This window comes from Ornithorhynchus anatinus, chromosome 17 (assembly GCF_004115215.2).
Source record: "Ornithorhynchus anatinus isolate Pmale09 chromosome 17, mOrnAna1.pri.v4, whole genome shotgun sequence".
Taxonomy (NCBI): domain Eukaryota; kingdom Metazoa; phylum Chordata; class Mammalia; order Monotremata; family Ornithorhynchidae; genus Ornithorhynchus; species Ornithorhynchus anatinus.
The window spans coordinates 33,137,089-33,158,852 of record NC_041744.1 but is presented as its reverse complement, the minus strand read 5'-3'; the positions used below and the strand labels follow the sequence as shown (position 1 = coordinate 33,158,852).

At 44.2% G+C, this 21,764-nt stretch overlaps 1 protein-coding gene across 5 annotated transcripts in view; it reads right to left on the bottom strand.

The window, feature by feature from the left end:
• Positions 1-6,377: 6,377 nt before the first annotated feature.
• The window catches only part of TMEM45A (transmembrane protein 45A), a 35,010-nt gene continuing 19,623 nt past the window's right edge, over positions 6,378-21,764 (bottom strand). For all 5 annotated transcript variants that reach the window (XM_007657341.3, XM_007657342.3, XM_007657343.3 and 2 more), the window contains 4 exons: positions 18,559-18,771; positions 16,861-17,045; positions 12,970-13,115; positions 6,378-8,534 (listed from right to left, as the gene is read on the bottom strand). In XM_007657341.3, the coding sequence (XP_007655531.1) occupies positions 8,441-8,534; positions 12,970-13,115; positions 16,861-17,045; positions 18,559-18,771 (638 nt within the window). In that variant the 3' untranslated portion in view covers positions 6,378-8,440. The remainder of the gene's footprint in view (positions 8,535-12,969; positions 13,116-16,860; positions 17,046-18,558; positions 18,772-21,764) is intronic.

Here is a 21,764-nt window from a genome sequence, read left to right as displayed (position 1 = left end):
TTTGTTTAGCTCTTACCATGTGCCAGGCATTGTTCTAATCGCTAGGATAAATACAGGCTGATCTGGCTGGACATAGTCCATGTCCCACATGGGGCTTGCAGTCCTAATTCCCATTTTACAGATGAGGTAACTGAGGCACAGAGAAGCCACGTAACTTGCCCAAGGCCACATAACAGACAGGTGGGATTAGAACCCAGGTCCTATCCATTAGATTACGCTGCTTCCCCTTGAAGTCTGGACTTGCTACACAAGATTCCCCTGCCCCCCTAGAGACCAGTGCTCATCCAAAACTGGGCTTGCAGTGCTCTTTTGCACATAGGGGCTGCTAGAAGCAGCATGGCTCAGTGGAAAGAGCCTGGGCTTGGGAGTCAGAGGTCATGGGTTCTAATCCCAGCTCTGCCACTTGTCAGCTGTGTGACCTTGGGCAAGTCACTTAACTTCTCTGTGCCTCAGTTACCTCATCTGTACATGAGGATGAAGACTGTGAGCCTTATGTGGGACAATCTGATTACCTTGAATCTACACCAGCACTTAGAACAGTGCTTGGCACATAATAAGCGCTTAACAAATACCAACATTCTAATGGATCTTCCAGTTAGCCTAGAATGCATGGAAATCATCATCTCCTTTTCAGAAAGGAAACACAAGGATGTCTATGCAGCCCATAATCAATGGCTAGAGTCCATTCCCATGGCTCAGGGCTGGCTAGGGTGGAGGCTTTCTTGGGTGCAGCAGCAATTTCTCAAGGAGCAGGATGGAGGTGGGAAAGGGAGGCTGGGAGAGAGACCTTTCCATGGGAAAAATAATCCAAACAAAATAGCATTAAATCTAGGGGAGCAAAAGATACAACCCTGCCATCCCAGGAGATCAGGGAGGCGGAGCCCAGTTGGCTTGAAAAATCCCTTTGCTTCCACGCTTCTGCAAAATGGAAACCTTGGCCCCAGAGGAATGATAACGCTATTTGTTATGCAATTACCATGTGCAGAGCAATGTAATATATGCTTATATCAGGGCACACACAAGATAATCAGATCTCCGCCCCACATGGGGTGCACAGTTTAAAGAGGAAGAAGAACAGGTATTTCACCCCATTTTACAAGTAATAACAATAATAATAATAATTAATATTGTTAAACACTTACTTTGTGCCGATCACAGTTCTAAATGCTGGGGAAGATGCAAGATAATCAGGTCCCACATGTAGCTCACAGTCTAAATAGAAGGGAGAACAGATTTTGAATCCTCTTTCTGCAGATAAGAGAACTGAGGTGCAGAGAAGTCAAGTGAGTGGCCCAAGGTCACACAGCAGATAAGTGATGGAGACAGGATTAGAACCCAGGTCCCCTAATCCCCTGCTGTTTCCACTGGGCCATGCTGCTTCTCAGATGAGGGAACTGAGGCCCAGAGAAGTTCAGTGACTTGCCCAAGGTCACCGAGCAGCAAGAAGTAGCATGACTCAGAGAAGCAGCGTGGCTCAATGGAAAGAGCACGGGCTTTGGAGTCAGAGGTCATGGGTTCGAATCCCAGCTCTGCCACTTGTCAGCTGTGTGACTGTGGGCAAGTCACTTAACTTCTCTGTGCCTCAGTTACCTCATCTGTAAAATGGGGATTAAGACTGTGAGCCCCACATGGGACAACCTGATTCCCCTGTGTCTACCCCAGCACTTAGAACAGTGCTCTGCACATAGTAAGCGCTTAACAAATACCAACATTATTATCATTATTATTAAGAAGTGGGTCTCTAGCACCCAGCTGCCTCACAGTCAACAATGCCTACATTCTCTTCTCTTTCTTCATGGAAGACAATCCTAATTTGGAAACCCAGAGGATTCTGCCCAGGGAAAAGGGAGGAACCCACATGGTCTGACTGATGTTCCCTGGAATTCTCTTACTCGCCTCCAGCTAGCAAAGTAGGGAGAGGCTGGCTTTTTAATTTCTTGTGCAACAGGATATTTATTTCTTAATGTCTAAGACAAGAATCTCTCTTACAACAGGACATTCATTTGTTAATGTCTAAGATGCCATCCCTGTCTTTTTAAGGCCATCATAAGCACTGCAGAAGAATTAACAGGTTTATGGAGAAATGCAGGGTTTTACAGTCTTGCAATCTTGAGTTCCTCTCCTTCTGAACCAGAGATAAAGCTATTTTATTACTCGTAATTTGGGTCTGAAACACCCTTTGGTCTCTGGTCACTAGATTGGTGCCCCCAAGAAATCAATACTACATGCAGAAACCAGCTTTATCTTACCCTGGCAGCAGCACTTCCGCTCCTTTGCTGTGTCCCTACAGTTAAACTGTGGCAACTTATTACACCATTATGGGCCCCTAATTTGCTCTGTGTGAAGAACCTTTCTCCCCCTTCTTCCCCCTGCCCTTCTCTCCCCTCCATCCCCCTCTTTTTAGGGAGGAGTGGAGGGAGAAGAGAGGAGAACTCTCTAAAAGACAGATGCTATATAAATAAAGGTGGGGACCTCATAATCTTTGGAACAAACTTCTTGACAGCTATTCCCTTGCACGACAGGCCTGGCAGTATCAAAGAGGAAAGTCATAGTTGTTTTTTTCAAATGTATTGCCGTTAAGTTTTTGGGTGGATTTTTGGTTGTTTTGGGGGGTTTTTTTGAGTAAAATGAATTGTATATATAAATTCAAAGCAGAGTAACACTGCCAGAACATCCACTTTTATTTACTACTGTGAGTCTCTGCTGTTGTCTTCCCTGACCTACACATTCCTTATTGCCTAGTGCCCATTAAAACTCAGACAGCAATGAGTTAGGTGGTAATAATAATTACGTGGGACGCGCTCAGATACAATGCAATCAGATCAGACGTAGTTCATGTCATACAAGGTGCTCACAGTCTAAAGGGGAGTGAGAACAGATGAGGAAATAGAGGCATATTGACTTCCCCAAGGTTACTGAGCAGGCAAGTGGCAGAGTTGGGATTAGACTCTAGATTCCTGACTCCGGCCTCATTCTCTACCCACTAGACCACACTGCTTCACATGGGGCAGCTGAGACAGCTTTCAGCAGCAGAGGCAGACCTGAAGCCTGCCAACCTTTCTACAGCCATAGCAGATTAGCAGTCTTCTCCGGATGGGCCTTTTTCTCTCCTTGCTGGGGGAAATGAAATCACTTGATTTAAGGATCTGCTATCCTTTCAGGAGACCTACCTTGAATAGTGAGTTTGCAAACAATAGATAAGGGGAGAGTAACTCAACCACACACTACAAATTCACCACGGTCAAAGCAGTTTAGAGAGTTGAAAATCTATCTCTTTCCCCTGCTACATACTCCCAGAAGGTACGGGGTCATGTCTATTGACTCTCTTGTACTCTCCCAAACATTTAGTAGGGTGCCTTATACAAATACCAACATTATTATTATACAAGGTAAGCACTCAGTAAGTACATTTGAGTGAAAAACTGGAATTTGATGTAGTTATCCTAATCACCGCTTCAAAGCGGTGTGGCCAAATGAAAAGAAAAGAGAACAGACCTAGGAGTCAGTCTAGGGGTTTTGATCCTGGTTCTGCCAATTGCTTGCTGTGTGAACTTGAGTTTTTTTCTGCCTCAGTTCCCTCAACTGTGGAAAGGGGATTAAATACCTGCCCTCCCTGCTACTGGACTGTGAGACACATGTAGGACAGAGAATGCAACCAACCCTTTTTTTTGATGGTATTTGTTAAGCGCTTAGTGTCAGGCACTGTACTAAGCCCTGGGCTAGATAGACCTAATCAGGGTGAACACGGTCCCTGTCCCACACGAGGCTCAAAGTCTTAATCCCCACTTTACTGATGAGGAAACTGAGGCCCAGAGAATGAAGTGACTTACCCATGGTCACACGGCAAACAAGTGGTGGAGCCAGGATTAGAATCCAGGTCCTTCTGACTCTCAGGTCCAGGGTCTAGCCAAGAGTCCACTAGTAGTCACAGTAGCCAGCTTCTAGGGACAGAAGAGAAGCATTCAAAGCAATTTAAAGTTTGTTAATCTTCTGGGAAAATCTTATCAGAGAGTTTAAAGTTTTTCTCTTTTGCTTTCCCTTTCTTTCTGACACAATTCCTATCTCAAGGATCTTGCAATCTACTGGGGAAACAGACATTAAAATAAATTATAAAGAGGAGAATCTTGTACCTCTAACATGCATTCACTTAAGCCTTGCTGCCAATGAAGATTTGAACTCTGGGGGTCAGTAACCATATCTGAATCAATGTCCTTGTACTTCTCCCCAGTGCTTTGTACGTTGAAAGTGCTTAATAAATGACATTGTTATTATTAGTACTACTACTCGACTAAACCAGATCATCATCTAGATTGTAAGCTCATTGCGGGCAGGAAACATTACCAACTCTGTTACATTGTACTCTCTCAAGAGCTTAGTACAGTGCTTTGCACACAGTAAGTGCTCGATAAACACGATTGGCTGATTCAATGATACATGCTGCCAGGTTAGTGGGGCAGGCTCCAGTCCTCTGGATGAGAACCTGGCCGTTTTAGAGAATGAGGGCGATCAAAAGCCTAGGCCTCTCCGAGGAGCTGAAGGGGAAAAGCAAAATGGTTCCACGTAATTAAATCTCTCTGGACCAAACAAACCGTGAACGGAGACAGCGAATCTTGAAAGCAAATCGGTGTAAGCATTTTGGTCCTTGAGGAAAGCCAGGCTTCTTTCTGCCGTTGAGTCTCTACAGCAGGCATTGTCACCTCTTCTTCTGGATGAAGCGCCCGGGTAGAGGGGAGGAGGGTGTCACCCTTTCCACATTCCACTCCTGTCAAGAGAAATATCTCGGAGACAAACATACAACCGTATACTTCCGGCCAGCCAAGGCACTGAGAGGCCAGAGCTCAAAGCTCATTTGGGAAAGTATAGGGTCGGAAAAAACACCCGCCTCCCCCTCCCTCCCTCCTCCATGTTGACAGATATTCTAAGGATATTTCCTTAGTTCCTTAGTTCCTTTGCGTTTGGAGATGAATCATTCTATGAAGGCCAACTGACAGTCGATAGACATTAATCGAACCTGGTTTTGCTAGTCTCTTGGATGGTTTATATCCATGTGTCAATACACATGTGATACATTCTTTCATATACCCTATAAGGAGGGCACCTGGATATTTTTTTCTACTAGCAGCATGGCCTAGTGGAAAGAGCATATGCCTGGTAGTCAGAGGACCTGGGTTCTAAATCTGCTCTGCACTTGTCTGCTGTGTGACCCAGGCAAGTCACTTAACTTCTCTGTACCTCGGTGCCCTCATCTGCAAAATGGAGATTCAATACTTGTCTTCTCTCCTACTTAAACTGTGAGCCCCACATGGGACCTGATTATCTTCTATCTACCCCAGTGTTTAAAACAGTGTTTGACACTTAGTAAGCACCTAATACCACAATTATTTTCTTCAAAGCCCCAAGTTCCTGTCTTTATTGAGGCTGTCCACAAGATGGTCTTCAGAAAGGTATGTGAGAAAATATCCCAGCTCGCTGACTAGAAAGAGCCTTGGAAAAAAGCTCTTCAGAGCACAAAGTAAATAGGGTGACTCCATGGGCAATTTTGGCATCAACAGAGGATGGATGCCCTAGGCCTTCCAATATTTTTCAGCTCTTATTGTTCATCTTCAGATGGTTTAAGACAGACATCTCCAGTGTTCCTCCCTTCGCCACCCCAAAATGCCTCTGGCATACCAGGGACTCAATGCAATTGCTGTGCTGGGCTTGGACGATAAAAACAGTCCTCTAGACTGTAAGCTCATGTGGGCAGGGACTGTGTCTACCAGCTTGTTATAGTGTACTCTCCCAAATGCTTAGTACAGTGCTCCGCACACTGTAAGTGCTCAATACAATTGGTTCATCAGGAGGGAATGGAACTAAATTTTGGTCATATTTTTCCCCACCTGCCCTCCCCAGATGAATACGCTGTTATGTGAGTTCAGTTACTTGGCAAGCAAGGTAAAATGGAGATGAAAATTTTTAAAAGTTGTGGATGATTAATGTAGGGAAATCCATTTGTATGATTACCCCCAACCCATCAAAAACCAAGTGGTTTTTTTCCCTTAATAGCAAGGTTTTTTCCTTTTTTTAATTATGGTTTTTGTTAAGTGCTAGATACAAACTAATCAGGTTGGACATAGTCCATGACCCACATGGGGCTCAGCCTTAATCCTCACTTTGCAGATCAGGTAACGGAGGCTTTAAAAATTTAAAAATTTGAAAAATAAAATTTAAAAATCCTTTCCTTATATTTTTTAAAACTCTTAATAAGACCCCACCCCCCGACCCCCAAGGTCATTGCAGGAAACAATCTCCAGTGCCAAGAGCAGTGCAGAAAGCAGAACTCCAACAGAAAATGTTATCAGCCATTCAGCTAAGAAAACACTGATTTATCATTCCAACTCATGTTTGCAGTACATTTATTAACCACGTTACTTCATAAAATGATGTCCTTGTTTACAAAAAAAAGTCCAGTACAATGATAAAATAATGAGAGTAATGACCATACCTGCTCATTTGAAAGAATGTATGAAAGACAGTGTTCAGATAGCACCAAGGTCTTCACCCACCCAGCTGTGCTAGAAATCTATTATGAGCTGTCTCCTTCAAAGATTATTTCTACGGCTGGGGAGACTTCCAGAATAGAATTTCTGACCGTTCCCAAAGACTCCCTGTTGGAACAGCTGGCCATCTCCACATAAAATTCCACCACTGATAAAGCCGATAATAAGAATTTTTTACAGACATGGACATCGTCTGTCTGTGCCTCTGACTGAGACCTGTTTAACAAGTCACCCCGCCGGGCTTGTGAAAATTCACTGCAAAAGAGAACAGTGTGGAGACATGGGGCAAAACTGGGGTGGAAAGGTCACAAGAGCTGAGCGTCCTAGTGATAGACGACGGGGGTGTTTATCATTACATGGAACCTGCTGAGCAATTAGTTTTTGGAAATGCTATGATCCCAATCGAATACCCCTTCAATTAAGGTGCCTGTTTCTTTCTAAACAATAAGCAAGTTTGAGAATGTGTCTTACCTGTGGTTTCAAAGAGTCCTTTCACCAACCCTCCTGACCCTTCAATCTGGCATTCACCTTAGGATTTATCAATGGTTCTGGATGTTAGAAAGGGCTGAAAGGCCCAGAATGCTTCAAGCTCTCTAGAAGCCTCTCTCTCCTTCCCCACCAGGGTAAAGTTTGTCTTCACGGGTTTCTCCCACCCAGCACCCTCATTTTACAGAATCCTGTTCTCTGGGAACCACAAGATAGCTCGACACAAAGCAAAGGAGAGCAACTTCCTTGCCGGGTAAGACTGTCTCAATACCCTTGAGCTCAACATTTGGCCGAGGTCAAGGCTAAGCCTCTCATCTTCAAGGCCTTCTCTCGTCTTCTCTGTGTTGTTAGCTCTGCGTCCCCCGGACAGTAACAAATCCAGGAGAACAGCAGCAGGCGAGTACCCTGTGGCCTTTTGGTCTATCGGCTCAGTGTCAAAACACGCAGGGGATGATGTAACGCCATCTATTTTGCCTACCCCACCTTAAACGCAAGCCACAATCCCTGAAGTCCTGTCATTCCCATTCCCCCTGCCCCATCAGGGGCTCCAAATGTAGCCTTGTTTTGCTCCTGGAGCTTCCAATTTGGGCTTAAGGAATACGTGCTCATCTCACCACAATAGGACCAGGGCTAAGCACCTGGAAACCATGGAAAAGCCTCTAATGGGCAGCCCCGGGCTTGGTCTGGAGGAGAAGGGGTGGCGTGAATGGAGGGCAGGGATAAGAAAGGGATTTCGAGAGCGAAACTAGTTGCTGCTGTAGTTCCCCTCCTTGAATTTCCCTCTCCCAAGACTGAACGGAGAAGATGCTGGCTCCAGCTGCCCAGCGCTGTCCTGCACACTGTCAGTTGGTCATACTTATTGAGCATTTACTGTGTGCAGAGCACTGTACTAAGCACTTGGGAGAGTACAACAAACAGACACATTCCCTACCCACAATGAGGTGCTGCGATTAGGGCGGGCTGGTGGGAAGAGAAGGAAGAGGCAGGGAGGAACTGTGAGATTTCCAGTGTCTGGGGGCTGCTATCTTTCACCCACGGGGCCTCTGACACGTGCACAGAAACCCACTAAAAGTAACGGCCCAAGCTACGTTTATCTGTTCCTACAACCACTCTCCTAACCCTAATAAAACCTCTTCTAAACTCTACTGAGGGGGCCTGGGTTTGAAGCCTGCTGGATGTCACGTGATTAAAGTGCAAAGTCAATCACCTACCAAGATTAAAACCAGGCCTAAACCAACATATCTGAAGATCGATCAGTTGACAGGATGGGAAGCTACAGCTGATGGAATCACATAGAGAAAGACAAGAACAAAACCACAGATCAAGACAAAGCAGACCCCCTCAGCAAAATCGAAGCAATGGTCAACCTAACCACAGAGAAGGATCGACTGGTGAAGCCGGAGTCCTTAATAAAGTTACATTTCTTCTTCGGATTCCTGGTCACGTTCCGCTGTTTTCAATAAACCCATCTCGGAAGGATAGATCTGCTTGACTCTCGACCTAATCAACCTTTGGAGAAGGACACAAAAAACACTGTGTGATCAGATAGATTTGTTTATAATTCATTCTGGGATGACATCCATAGTAATCCTCCTTAACAAGACATGAAATAGATATTATCAATTTGGTTCTAGTTTTAGAAAGGGAGAAAACTGAGTCGTAAAGCAACTTATGGAGCTAATCTTTTAGAGCTCACAACTTCCTGGCTTTTAGCCTAAGTCTTCAACACTGAGCATTACCAAACATGCCTCTTGCTGACTAAAGACGGACCATAACCCTGTGGAAAACCCCTGGCCCCACCACCCCTGACCACACCCACACACAACTCTCCCAACTCCAAACTCCTCCCTTACCACTTATGCGCATATCTTTACACTCAGTTGTTTTAATGTTTTTTGATTTAATACAATTTGCCTCCCGCTACCTGTAACTTATTTTCACGTTTGTCACCCCAGCTAGATTGCGAATTCCTTTAGGTCAGAGATCATATCTACTAACTTACTGCTGCCTTCAGCAAAATGGGGATAAATGGGTCACTTCATGCCACAAGGGGGAGACCTGGAGCTTGGGATGAGCTTTCTTACTTTATAAAGCTTCCCAGCTTCAAGCCTAAAGCAATGATAATAATAATAATAATGATAATAGCCATTTCTGAAGCGCTTACTATGTGCCAAGCACTGTCCTGAGCTCTGAGGTAGACACAAGGTAATCAGATGGTCCTACATGGGGCTCACAGTGCTAATCTCCATTTTACAGATGAGGTAACTGAGGCACAGAAAGCCAAGTGGCTTACCCAAGGTTACACAGCAGACAAGTGGCGGAGCGGGGATTAGAACCCACGCCCTCTGACTCCCGAGCCCGTGCTCTTTCCACTACGCCACGAACCTAACTAGATGATATGACAAGTCAACCCCTTTCAGCATCCTGATTCTATTTTCATTGGTCCTCTCTGATTTTCATTGCTAGCAAAAGACTTCGGGCTCCTTGGAGGTAAAGTGAAATGGATTGCTAAACAGTTCTAAAGTTCATGATCCAGGCAAATCAATCTACTTTACCTATTTATTGTAATTTATTTATCTAAATATTTCTTTATATTAATGTTGGTCTCCCCCTCTAGACTATGACCTCACTGGGGCAGGAATGGGTCTCTCCCAAGCACTTAACACAGTGCTTTGCACACAGTAAGCACTCAATAAATACGATTAAATGAATGAAAGAGTAACTGTGCACTTTTCAAGAAGCAGCTGGCATGGCTTTGGTCTCCTTGGGGGTAAGGTGAACAGGATTACAAAGCAATTCTATGGTTAATAACCCAGGAAAATAAACCTAATTGTGCACTTTTAAAGAAGCAGTGGGTCCGGCTCCAGCCAAATGCCTTTAGGGCGGAAACGATTCACAGATTCAGAATAGAGCTGTCAAAATATTAGCTTGTCAATCGGTCCCCTGTCAGAGCAGCTACATGGGACGTATTGGTTGGTGTTAAATACTGGATTTGGGTGAGCACTGCTTCCTTGACTTCAATAAACTCCGATAAACAATTGACCACCTTCTGGCCCTGGGAGACCTAAGAACTTGAACTAGAAGGGTGAGAGAGGTAGCAGAACAAGGAGAATCAGGTGGAAGTCAAAGGATGCCGATGTAGGCGGAGGGACATTTCCCCAGAGACCATATAGATTTCAATCAGGCATATTTCCTGAGTGCAGAGCACTGTACTAAGCTCTTGGGAGAGTACTATATAAGTTTTGGTCTAGAATAGCAAATTTGGGGAAGGGGGGAATTTTTCAGGGAAAAAAAAAAAGGATCAGAAGACTAAGCCTTTCTAAGATAATCCAAAGGGCCTGTATAGATTTTTTTCAAGTGCTTACTGTGTACTAAGCACTGGGGTAGATACAAAGTAATCAGGTTGGACACAGTGCCTGTCCCACATGGGGCTCACAGCCAATCCCTATTTTACAGAGGAGGTAACCGAGGCACAGAGAAGTGACTTGCCCAAAGTCACAGCAGACAAGTGACAGAGCTGGCATTAGAACCCAAGTCCTTCTGACTCTCAGGCCTGCACTCTATCCACTAGGACACACTGCTTTTCTACGGCAGTTTGTACTTTACGTGCTATCACTGCACACTGCCACTCGGAAGAATTGTTGAGGTCAAAGTGGTGGATTTCCTTGCACAATCATGGCAGTTTGCAAGAGAGTTGGACCAGCATAAATGGGTGTAAGGGAACACTTTAAAAAAAAAAATTAAGCTAAGGCATAGTTTTGTGGGTGGTACATATCTAACAAGGGGTAAGGTCAGGGCTGTAGATTATCAACAGGAAGAGTTGGATGGGGGGAAATTCAGATATGTTAATATACAAATGGATAATGGAAGAGAGTGAGGGAAACCCCTTGGGTCATGTGGTTGTAAATAGAGCAAAGAACCACCATATAGACTATATTACCCTTCAGAGTAAAGTCAGTTCACCCAGAATGAGAGTCATAGCTTTGTGTTGTGGATAGAGCGCTGCTGGGAATTTGGGGAAATTCTTCAGATGACAGAGAAGCAGCATGGCCTAGCAGAAAATGTGCAGGCCTGGGATTACGGAGAACCTCGGTTCCAATCCTGGCTTCGCCACTTGTCTGCTGTGTGACCATGGGCAAATCACTTAACTTTTCTGTGCCTCAGTTATCACATCTGTAAAATGGGGATTAAGACTATGAGCCTCACGTGAGACAGGGATTGTGTCCAGGCTGATTTCCTTGTGTGTACTCCAGCACTCAGTACAGTGTCTGGTACATAGTAAGCACTTAATATCATAAAAACAACAACTGAGAACCATGGTCACACAGCAGACAAGAGGCGGAGCCAGGATTAGAACCCAGTTCCTCTGACTCCCAGGCCCCGTGCTCTTTCCACCGCTGCTCACCTTCTCTCAATAGCATGGGGAGGCAAAATGGCTTACGGGAAGGAGTACAAAATTGGAAGTCAGGAGACCTTGGCTCAGGTCCCAGGCCCGCCTGGCCCTCTCTGGGCCTCGGTTTCTTCATCTGTAAAATGGAGGTGAGATTTTGAGAGCCCAGTATGGGCCAGGGATTATATCCAGTCTGATAACCTTTATATTGAGCCCAGTGCCTAGCTCATAATAAACTCTAAATAAATACCACAATGACCATGTAAATGCACAAGAAGATGCTATCTTTCCGGAGATGTACAGGGCCCTTCATTTAAGCCAGTAGATTTAAGAATCTCATTTCCCTACAGGTGATTCATGGTTATGATCCCAAGCGGAGAGGGTTTAAAGACAACCAAAGGAATGTTCATTAAAATCCAGTGTAGGGTCTGTGTCTAAGAGAAACAGCATGGCCTATTAGATAGAGCATGGGCCTGGAAGTCAAAAGGACCTGGGTTCTAGTCCTGGCTCCTCCACTTTGCTGTGTGACCTTAGGCAAATCACTTCACTTCTCTGCGCCTCACTGGCAAAATGGGTTTTAAGAATGTGAGCCCCATGTGGGACAGGGACTGTGTCCAACCTGGATAGCTGGTATCTACTCCAGCATTTAGTTCAGTGTTTGGCACATAGTAAGTGCTCAAATACCATTAACAACAACAAAAAAAGCCAACAAGACAACCTGTATACCCTTTTTCGGGGCTCAGTACAGTGCTCTGCACAAAGTGCTTAATAAACACTATTACTACTCTAGGGAGGCCAGATGCTGAGGTCCAGACTGCATAAATCACCTCAAAGAGAAACTCTGGTTTGAAAGCAAAAGCAGGATGTTTTCCCAACCCCAAATCCGGAGCTGAACTCTGAACTGAAAGGACACGGCTGACCTGAACTGCACAGCTTAAATACACACATACCACACACATACATAACAAAACATGGAGGCACTCATATCTGATAGAAAAGATTACCATATTCTCCAGCCTGGGGAATACTCAGAGGGAGAAAGAAAGTCAGGATGAAAACAGACAAGCTCTAAACTGCAAACAGAGGGAAGGGCTTGGGAAATGTATACTTAGCTAGGCTGGATAAAGAAGATACGGTGACTTTCAAAACAACCACTAAAACCCTGATTAAGGGGCACGGCAAGGAAAAACATTCACTGGGTCATGCAACTAAACAAGAGAAAAGTTACGCTGCCTTTCGACAGGTAGAGAGTTTGATTCTTCTTGAGTCACTAGAGTTGTTTCTAGTGACTAAGGAAAAGCTGGAGATCACTAGCCAAGAAAGATACTTTGCTAAACTTTCTCAAGCAAGCAAATAAAAGTTGTGTCTCTAAAAAATGTGGCAATGACATAGCTTTTTCTTCTCCCTCTTTCTTGGGCCAACAAAATCTTCAAAACCAACTGCCTTTTCCTTGGAAAATGCTGTCAGGAAAAACTCAGAGTCTTAGCCAAGAGCTCCTATAGACATCCTGCTTCAAGGAATGGACACCTCGTGACCAACCCTAATGAAACTTACCAGGTGATAAGAGCAAAATTCACGCCCAAGATGAGGAATGTGAAAGCGTAGTGCCAGCAGAAGCATATGGTCAGGAACAGCATGTTACCGTGGTCCGACTGGTTCCACTCCGGACCTTCGTTGGGGGGATATAGCACAAAGCCGATCTGAAAGTTCAAGAAAGACGGAAGTCAAAATCAAAAGAAGTACCACTGAACCATTTACTGATCCATTAGAAGCAGTACTGAACGCTAGGAAGCTAGACTCAAATTATCTGTGCCCTCTTAGCCACCTCAATTGCAGACTGATTGCATGAAACCTATGGGATAGGAGTCCGCGGCCAAAAGGAGTAAGAAATTAAAGGCCTAACTGAAAGAGCAACTGGCCTGGGTTGGATTGACTGATTGATTGGTTTGAGTCGGAAGACCTCGTTTCTAATTCTGGCTCTGCCGCTTGCCTGCAGTGTGACCCTGGGCAGGTCACAATCTCTCTGTGCCTGTTTCCTCACCCGTAAAATGGGGATTAAATACCTGTTCTCCCTACCCCTCCAAATGAGAGCGCCATTTGACACAGGGACTGTGGCTAATGTGATTTATCTTGTATCTATTCCAACGCTTAGTGCTTAGTGAATGTTTTAACAAATTCCATAAATATAATGATCATCATCAAGAACGATAATAGTATATTGTTACATTGTTCAGACAACTGCAAAGGAAACCCTAAAAAACCTGTTTTCGTGTTAGCTGAATAGATACATGTCAATAATTCAATCAGCCCAATACTCTATTCTCTATGAAGAATAAGAGAGAATCTGGGTAATCCAGGGAAAAGTCATTTTTGCCTAGAGTACAATTTAGAAAATTGTCTAATTTTTCTGCCTTTGGCTGGAGAGAATTGGTAGATTGGTCAATTACCCTTAGGCCCACTTCAACTATATATACAGCATGAGAAGCAGAGAGGCCTAGTGGATGGAGGACAGGTCAGGGAGTCAGAAAAACCCGAGTTATAATCCCTGCACTGCCACTTGTCTGCTGTGTGACCTCTGGCAAGTCACTTCACTTCTCTGGGCCTCAGTTTCCTCATCTGTAAAATGGGGATTAAATCCTACTCCCTCCTACTTAGACTGTGAGCCCAATGTGGGACAGGGACAATGCCCAACCTGATTGACTTGAATCTACACCAGTGCTTAGAACAGTGTTTGACACATAGTAAGTGCTTAACAAATACCATAAAAAATACCATCAGCACTAATTTGGGCCTTTTTGCAGAAGTTAACCAATTTTTCATGATCCTTTTTATCCTCTGCCTACAAAACAAGTGACAAACAACTCTAGTGAGATTTTCAGTAGTGATGTTACTGTATTGAAAATGAATGACCAAGGACAATAAAAGATCATCATCTCTTTTTAAAAAAGTAGCAAAAAAGTATGTTCCTCCTGAGCCTGGTTCCATTTTAGACTAAAAGCCTTTATCATCTCCCTACAAAGCAATTGACAAACAACTCTAGTGAGATTTTGAGTGGCTAAGTAGGCTGGTCTTTTTAGTACTTGTTAGGCACTTAATATGTTCCAAGCACTGTACTTAGCACTGGGGTATACACAAGGTAATTGGCTTGGGCACTGTCCCTGTCCTACAGAAGATTTAATGCCCATTTTACAGATGAGGTAACTGGGGCACAGAGAAGTTAAGTGACTTAACCAAGGTCACACAGCAAACGGCAGAGTAAGGATCAGAACCCAGGTCCTCTGACTCTCAGGCCCGTGCTCTTTCCACTGCTTCTCTAGTTTATACACAAGGACATCCTTTTTTATACAGTTTATATAAGCAGAGCTATCCAATTAACTACCGAGAGTAGTAGGAAAAATATACCAAGAACAAATCTTGATATACATTCTCAGCATAATAATCAGAAAACAAGGGACAGCCACTTCATTGGTTCTATAAGAGTTCTGCTGTAAAAGATTCATAAGCACCAGGTGGAAAATGTACCAAGAAAAACAGCAATAAATACTTCTGAGACAGTGAATATTTTTCCCAGGGCAAATATTGGAAAATATCACTGTAGAAGAAAGTTGGGGGGGGGTGGGATGTGTGGGTGTGGGTGGGTGTGTGTGTTTGCTTTGGGACTGAATGTTCAGGGCTTTTTATAAAATTCCAGACATTTTTAAATCATTTGGTCTGGCCAGCAGGTAAAAAGGGAAACCGGTCTAGACATATTAGTGAAAGGAAAGAAATATTAACATCAGCTCCAAGTTAGGACTTGAGTACTGTTGTCCTAGAATTCCTGTTCCTTCACAGCCAGGAGGCAGTGGTTATGGAAACGGAGTATCAACTTAGATCAAATTGGTATCTATTGAGTGCAGAGCACTGTACTAAGCTCTTGGGAGAGGACAATACAACTGAGTTGGTAGATGCATTCCCTGCCCTCAAGGAACTTACAGACCAAGAGCCTTTTTATCCTCTGCCTACAAAACAAGTGACAAACAACTCTAGTGAGATTTTCAGTAGTGATGTTACTGTATTCAAAATGAATGACCAAGTGCAATAAAAGATCATCATCTCTTTTTAAAAAAGTAGCAAAAAGGTATGTTCCTCCTGAGCCTGGTTCCATTTTAGATTCCACTACTACCTAATAGATCCCTGTGTGGCTGGAATTTCAGAGCCAGTCCTGCCTAGCTTGGTTTTACAGAGGACAGACACCCATAACTAAGTGTGACAGTTCTGAAGAACCTACCAAAAGGTACATGAACCTCAGAAAGGGGTTCGTGGAGACAAGGGAGAGCCCCTGCAAGTGTGGCCTGCTGGCAAGAGCACAAGCCTGGGAGTCAGAGGCCCCAGGTTCTAATCCTGAATCTGCCCCTCAACTGCTGCGTGACTTGGGGCAAGTCCCTGAACTTCTCTGGCCCTCAGTTTCCTTGTTTGTAAAATGGGGGTTCAATATCTATTCTCTCTTCTACAAACTGTGTGAGCCCCTTGTAGGATGGGGGTTGTGTGTGACCTGATTATGTTACAACACCCCAATGCTTAGTACAGTGCTTGGCACATAGTAAGCACTTAACAAAAACCACAGTTATCGTCATCACTGATGGGACTTAAAGTCTTAGGTGCCCATCGGTACAACTGCCCAGTCGGTCTCCCCCTATAGACTGTAAGCTCGTTGTGGGCAAGGAATGTGTCTGTTTATTGTTATCTAGTACTTTCCCAAGCACTCGGTACAGCGCTCTGCACATAGTAAATGCTTAGTAAATACGATCGACTGACTAGATGCCTGCTGCCACCCTTCACCCCACAATGGCCTAATAAGGAGTGAAGGGATCCAATCCCAGCTGGCTTTGGCTTTGCCCTGACCTATGGGGATCCGGTGGATGGTAGCGAGGAACTGATTCTGGGCCTTGTGGAGGCCAAACTCCTCCCCAGGCTCCCCCTAGGCAATCAGCTACCTGCCCCCAGTTGGTCTGACAGAGCCCTACTAGACTGTTAAGCTCCTTTTGGGCAGAGAACATGTCTGTCAACTCTGTGGGACTGTACTGTCCCGAGCGCTCAATACAGTGCTCTGCACACATTAAATGCTCAATCAGTAGCCTTGCCGGTGACTGATGAGAATTCATTCATTCATTCAATAGTATTTATTGAGCACTTACTATGTGCAGAGCACTGTACTAAGTGCTTGGGATGAACAAGTCGGCAACAGATAGAGACAGTCCCTGCCGTTTGACGGGCTTACAGTCTAATCGGGGGAGACGGACAGACAAGAACAATGGCAATAAACAGCGTCAAGGGGAAGAACATCTCGTAAAAACAATGGCAACTAATCCACAGCCAAATCCCTGTGTCCCAGAATGGGGTGGGAAACAGAGGGGAATGAATACAGGTTTAGGAGAACGAGGAAATGGAGAGATGAGGTCGACTCACCTGCCAGAACCAGCTACCTTGCAGCAGACAGAAGCTGACCCGGAGGAGTTCCAAGCCGATATTACTCCTGAAGAAGAACTCCAGGAACGTAATGAATGCCGCGCAAACGACAGACAGCACCAGCAGCTGATGGATGTAAATGTCCAGCATAGCTCGGCCGTGCGTGTGGAAGAAAAAGATGAAACCTGGGTATGGAAAAGGAAGTTGGTCTTTCTAAATGCAACTCAACTTGAGCATGCACTTAAGCGTTGGTTTTCAGCCACGCGTAAAATTCACGTATTCATTAAGTCAGTCGAAACCTCTCACAAAAACTCAGTCTTAGCCCTGCATGAAACAGATTAAACCTTCTCATCCTTCTGTGACTGAAGATCTGAACAGTAACGTGATCTAGTGGATAGGGCACAGGCCGGGGGAAAGAAGGGCCTGGGTTCTAATTCCGGCTCTGCCACTTGTCTGCTGTTTGACCTTGGCTCACTTCTCTGAGCCTCAGTTACCTCATGTAGATTAATACTGTGAGCCCCATGTTGGATAGGGACTGTGTCCAACCTGATTAGCTTATATCTGCCCCAGTGCTTAGAACAGTGCCTGGCACATAGTAAGCACTTAAATACAATGTCATCTTTGTCTTCTGTATTTTCCTTTGCCTTTCCTTATGGGCCTGTTGGTCTATTCCTCTCCTTGTATTTCTTACCCAGCTATTACTACAGTGCTTTGCACATAGTTAGTGCTTAACATACACTCCTCCTTCTCACCAGGCTTTCTACCTATTTTCCAAGCCCTGGAGGGTCTCATTCATTCCATCAATCCATCCAACGAAGGGAAAGCTTCCATATCTTTGAAATTCAACACTACCTCTCCTGTAAACACGCTCTCCTCTGCTAATCAGTACAATATCAGCTATTTTTGAATTTTATTTAACCAAAAACAAACAAACAAAAATAGCCTATGGCCAAAGAGTATGTTGCTTTTTTCCTCCCATCAGTAGGCAAGATGTCATGTTTCACTTCAAACAACTGGAATAAATGGGAGTTAGAACAGCTTGTGGGTTAGACAGCAGTACTATAGATTCTGGGTGCTTTCCAGCTGAATCTATTTGCTCAACTGAGACTAGTGGTTAATTGGGCTTCCATTTTATTGGCTGAAAAAAGGGATAAGTAACATTCTCACAGTCAAGTCTACTTCATAAAGTGATATAAGGGTGAGATGGTCAATTATTTCAATCCAAAAAAGAAGTAAGCATGACAAAGAGCTGATCAAATCTGCTCAAAGGTTGAAGGATGATTTCAAACCCTCTTCTCACCCCACTCCAAACCTCTGGCCAAGCCACAAAGGGAGAAATCTTCCCCGCAATGTGAATGCAGGCAAGCGAACATAAAATGCTTTAGGCAGGGCTACTATAAGACGGAACAAGAAAAGTATCAGTTGGAAAGATATTATACCTGTAAATTTTGAACCCATTTCACTACAGCTCTAAAACCATGACCCTACTGCTCGGTCATGTGAAAACAAATGACTTGTAAGTAAAAAACAACCATAGGAATTGTTGATCATATTAACAAAAAGGTGAAGGGGACAAAACAGCCACCCTTTTGACTTCTAAGCTGTGAGTTCCTTGTGGGCAGGTAAGGTTTCAGCCAACTCTATTGTTCGCTCCCCAGCACCCAATAAGCACTCAATAAATAATGCCTATTGACTTACTTTCCACAAAGAAGGCATTTGACAGCATCAGCTTGTTCAAGGAAAGAGGCAGCATGTTGGTTGTGAGGCACAAGATGTCCACCAGGCCGGAGATGCCGAAGAAGAAATACATCGTGGCGTGTTGCCAGCCCATTAGGTGATCCCAATGTTTCTCCTCGTAGTTATACAGGTTCATGTGTGGTCCATCTGGAACAAACTGCTCTGCCGTCATGCCTGCGAGGGATCGATGAAAAGCATGAGTCAACCTATCTAGAACCCTGTTTTCCAAAGGGTATCACTGTAAATGGCAGTCCTTTCTAGAACCTCATCTACAAGGGGATCAGTAAAACTGATTAGCAATCCCTTCTAGAACACCATTTGCAATGGGGAAGGAGGAACGTTGAAAACGATTAGCAATCCTTTCTTGAACCCCATCTCCAACAGGGGGATTGGGGAAAATGATTTGCAGCCCTTTCTAGAACCCCCATCTGCCAAAGGAGAAGTGTAGAGTCACTATCCTCACTACCAAAAACTAATCTAATTTTATGCGACATAAAGTCACAGCATGCCAAAAGTACTTGGCAATCTCAGCAGGTTGAAACCAGGCTTTCAAGCGGTCTTCTAAATCAACAGAGCAGGTAGTTGCCAATCATCCAATATTTCAGTCAAAAAAGTCACTTTAGACTGTGAGCCCCATACAGAACAGGGACTGTGTCTAACCTGATTAACTTGTATCTACCCCAGTGCTTAGAATAATACAGTACGTGCTTAACAAATACGATTAAAAGAAATCTAGATGAGGACCAGACATCAGATCATCTCCAAGTAATTTGCCAGTGCCAACCCATTCTCAGGTTTCCTTCAGTGAGGCTACCTTACTTCATACACACCAAACCTTAATAATCGTTTCAGGGTTAAGAATCCTTCCCTGTTCTAGGACCTGTAGATAACGGGCCCTTTCCCTCCATTACCGTTCACTGACAAGGTAAGTGTGGTCACAAATAACCAGCTATTCCATCAAAATGCAATGCTTCTGGCCCAAAACTGCCAACAAATTGATCAGCTTGAATTCTGAAGCTTTAATGTCCAGATAATTAGCTGGTGAAGATCTGGTCCTTATTTTCAGAAGCCTACATTATCAATCAATGGTATAAATTGAGCACTGTGTGCAAAGCACTGTACTAAGCACTTGGGAGAGTATGACAGAATTAGCAGACATTATTATACTCTCCCAAGCTCTTAATAAAGTCAGAGCTGTAGTAGTAGTAGTAGTAGTAGTAAACACAAGCTAAGTTCTCAGATACGATTGAAATGAACCAACATGTTCCCTGCCCATAATGAGCTTACAGTCTGGAGAATCCCACTAGTGATCCACTAGTGATGTCAGTTGTGAATTGACAGGGGATATGTCTGTTTGTTATTTTGTACTCTCCCATGAGCTTAGTACAGTTCTCTGCACACAGGAAGCACTCAAATGTCATTGAATGAATGAACTACTGAGGCAACAGCAATAATGACCTACTTGTAGTCAGTCCTACTCAAGGCTGGGAGCAAGTTCTTTTGCACAAAGCGCCACTGAGTTCTTCCGAGGCAGGTGCCTTTTAAATAACAGGGTTGTTGTCCTTGGAAGTGTGGTTCTGAACAAAGGCGGCGATCGCCTTCCAGAGAGACACACCCGATTTCCTCATAATAGAGATTCTGGATGGGGATGTTGAAGGAAAATGGGGAAAGTGCCCCTAAAACATTTTGTTTTATGCCCTTTAAGTGGTATGTGCCGAGCACTCTACCAAGTGCTGGGGTAGGGACAAGCTATTCAGGTTGGACACGGTCCATGTCCCACATGGAGCTCCAATCTTCATCTCCATTTTCAGTTAAGGTAACTGAGACAGAGAGAAGTTAGGTAACTTTCCCAAGGTCACACAGCAGACAAGTGGCAGAGCCGGCATTAGAACGCAGGTCCTCTGACTCCCAGGCCCGAGCTCTTACCACTAATCCAAGCTGCTTCTCAAAGGATGAATACATTTGTGAATTCACTTAGCAACTGCCAAAAAATACACTTTATCAGGTGTTTAGGGATACTTGGTAAAGAAAAGGCCCAGGAAGAATAACCTATAACAAGGAAATCCTCAAAAGCCTCCCCACTCCATATTCGCCAGACCAGCACTCTCTCCACTTTCAAACCATTAAGATCACATCTTCTCCAAGAGGCCTTCCCCGATTAAGCCCTTTTTTCCCCCAGCTCCCTCTCCCTCCTGCATCATCTGTCCACTTTGATCTGGGACCTTTGGATACTTGATATTCATCCCACCCCCAACCCCACATCGCTTATTCATTCACTATGATTATTTATTCATATTAATGGCTGTCTCTCCATCTAGACTGCAAGCTCGTATTGGGCAGGGCACGTTTGCTAATTCTGTTGTACTGTACTCTTCCAAGTTCTTAGAACAGTACTCTGCACGTAGTAAACACTCATGAAATACGACTTATTGATGAAAGTATCATCTTCATCTCATTGATTTGGTTTAGTTATTCACTTTCCTGGAGGCAGGGGAATGGATCAAATGAACTTGCACTGTTCTAGGAATGTGTCTGCATCGTACTTATCTACAGACCAAATTTCTAAATTCATTTTGGAGGTGGGATCTGGAAAAATCTGCTGCTTCATTTCAATGCTGTCATGCAGTAAACTGAAAAATTAAGTTGTGAGATGAGTTGACTGTTTCAGGGCACCAGGGTAACTTCCAAGATACCGAATGGCACCAACTGATGATAATTAATAATGGTATTTGTTAAGTCCCTGTCCCACATGGGCCGTACAACCTAAGTACTGATCCCCTAAAAGTAGCCAAATGTACTATAAGAGAAGCAGTGTGACCTATTGGATAAAGCACAGGGCTGGGAGTCAGAAGGTCATGGGTTCTAATCCCAGCTCTGCTACATGTCTTCTGTGGGGCCCTGAGCAAGTCACTTAACTTCTCAGTGCCTCAGTTCCCTCAATTGTAAAATGAAGATTAAGACTGTGAGCCCTGAATGGGGCAGGGACTGTGTCCAACCCAATTATCTTGTATCTACTCCAGTGCTTAGAATAGTGCCTGGCACACAGTAAGCACTTAACAAATGCCATAATTATCCTTACTACTTTCACTGAGCCAGCATGTTATGCCAAGATACTCAATAGAAAGAGATTACCCATAAATAGTATCTACTGACTGCTTACTGTGTGC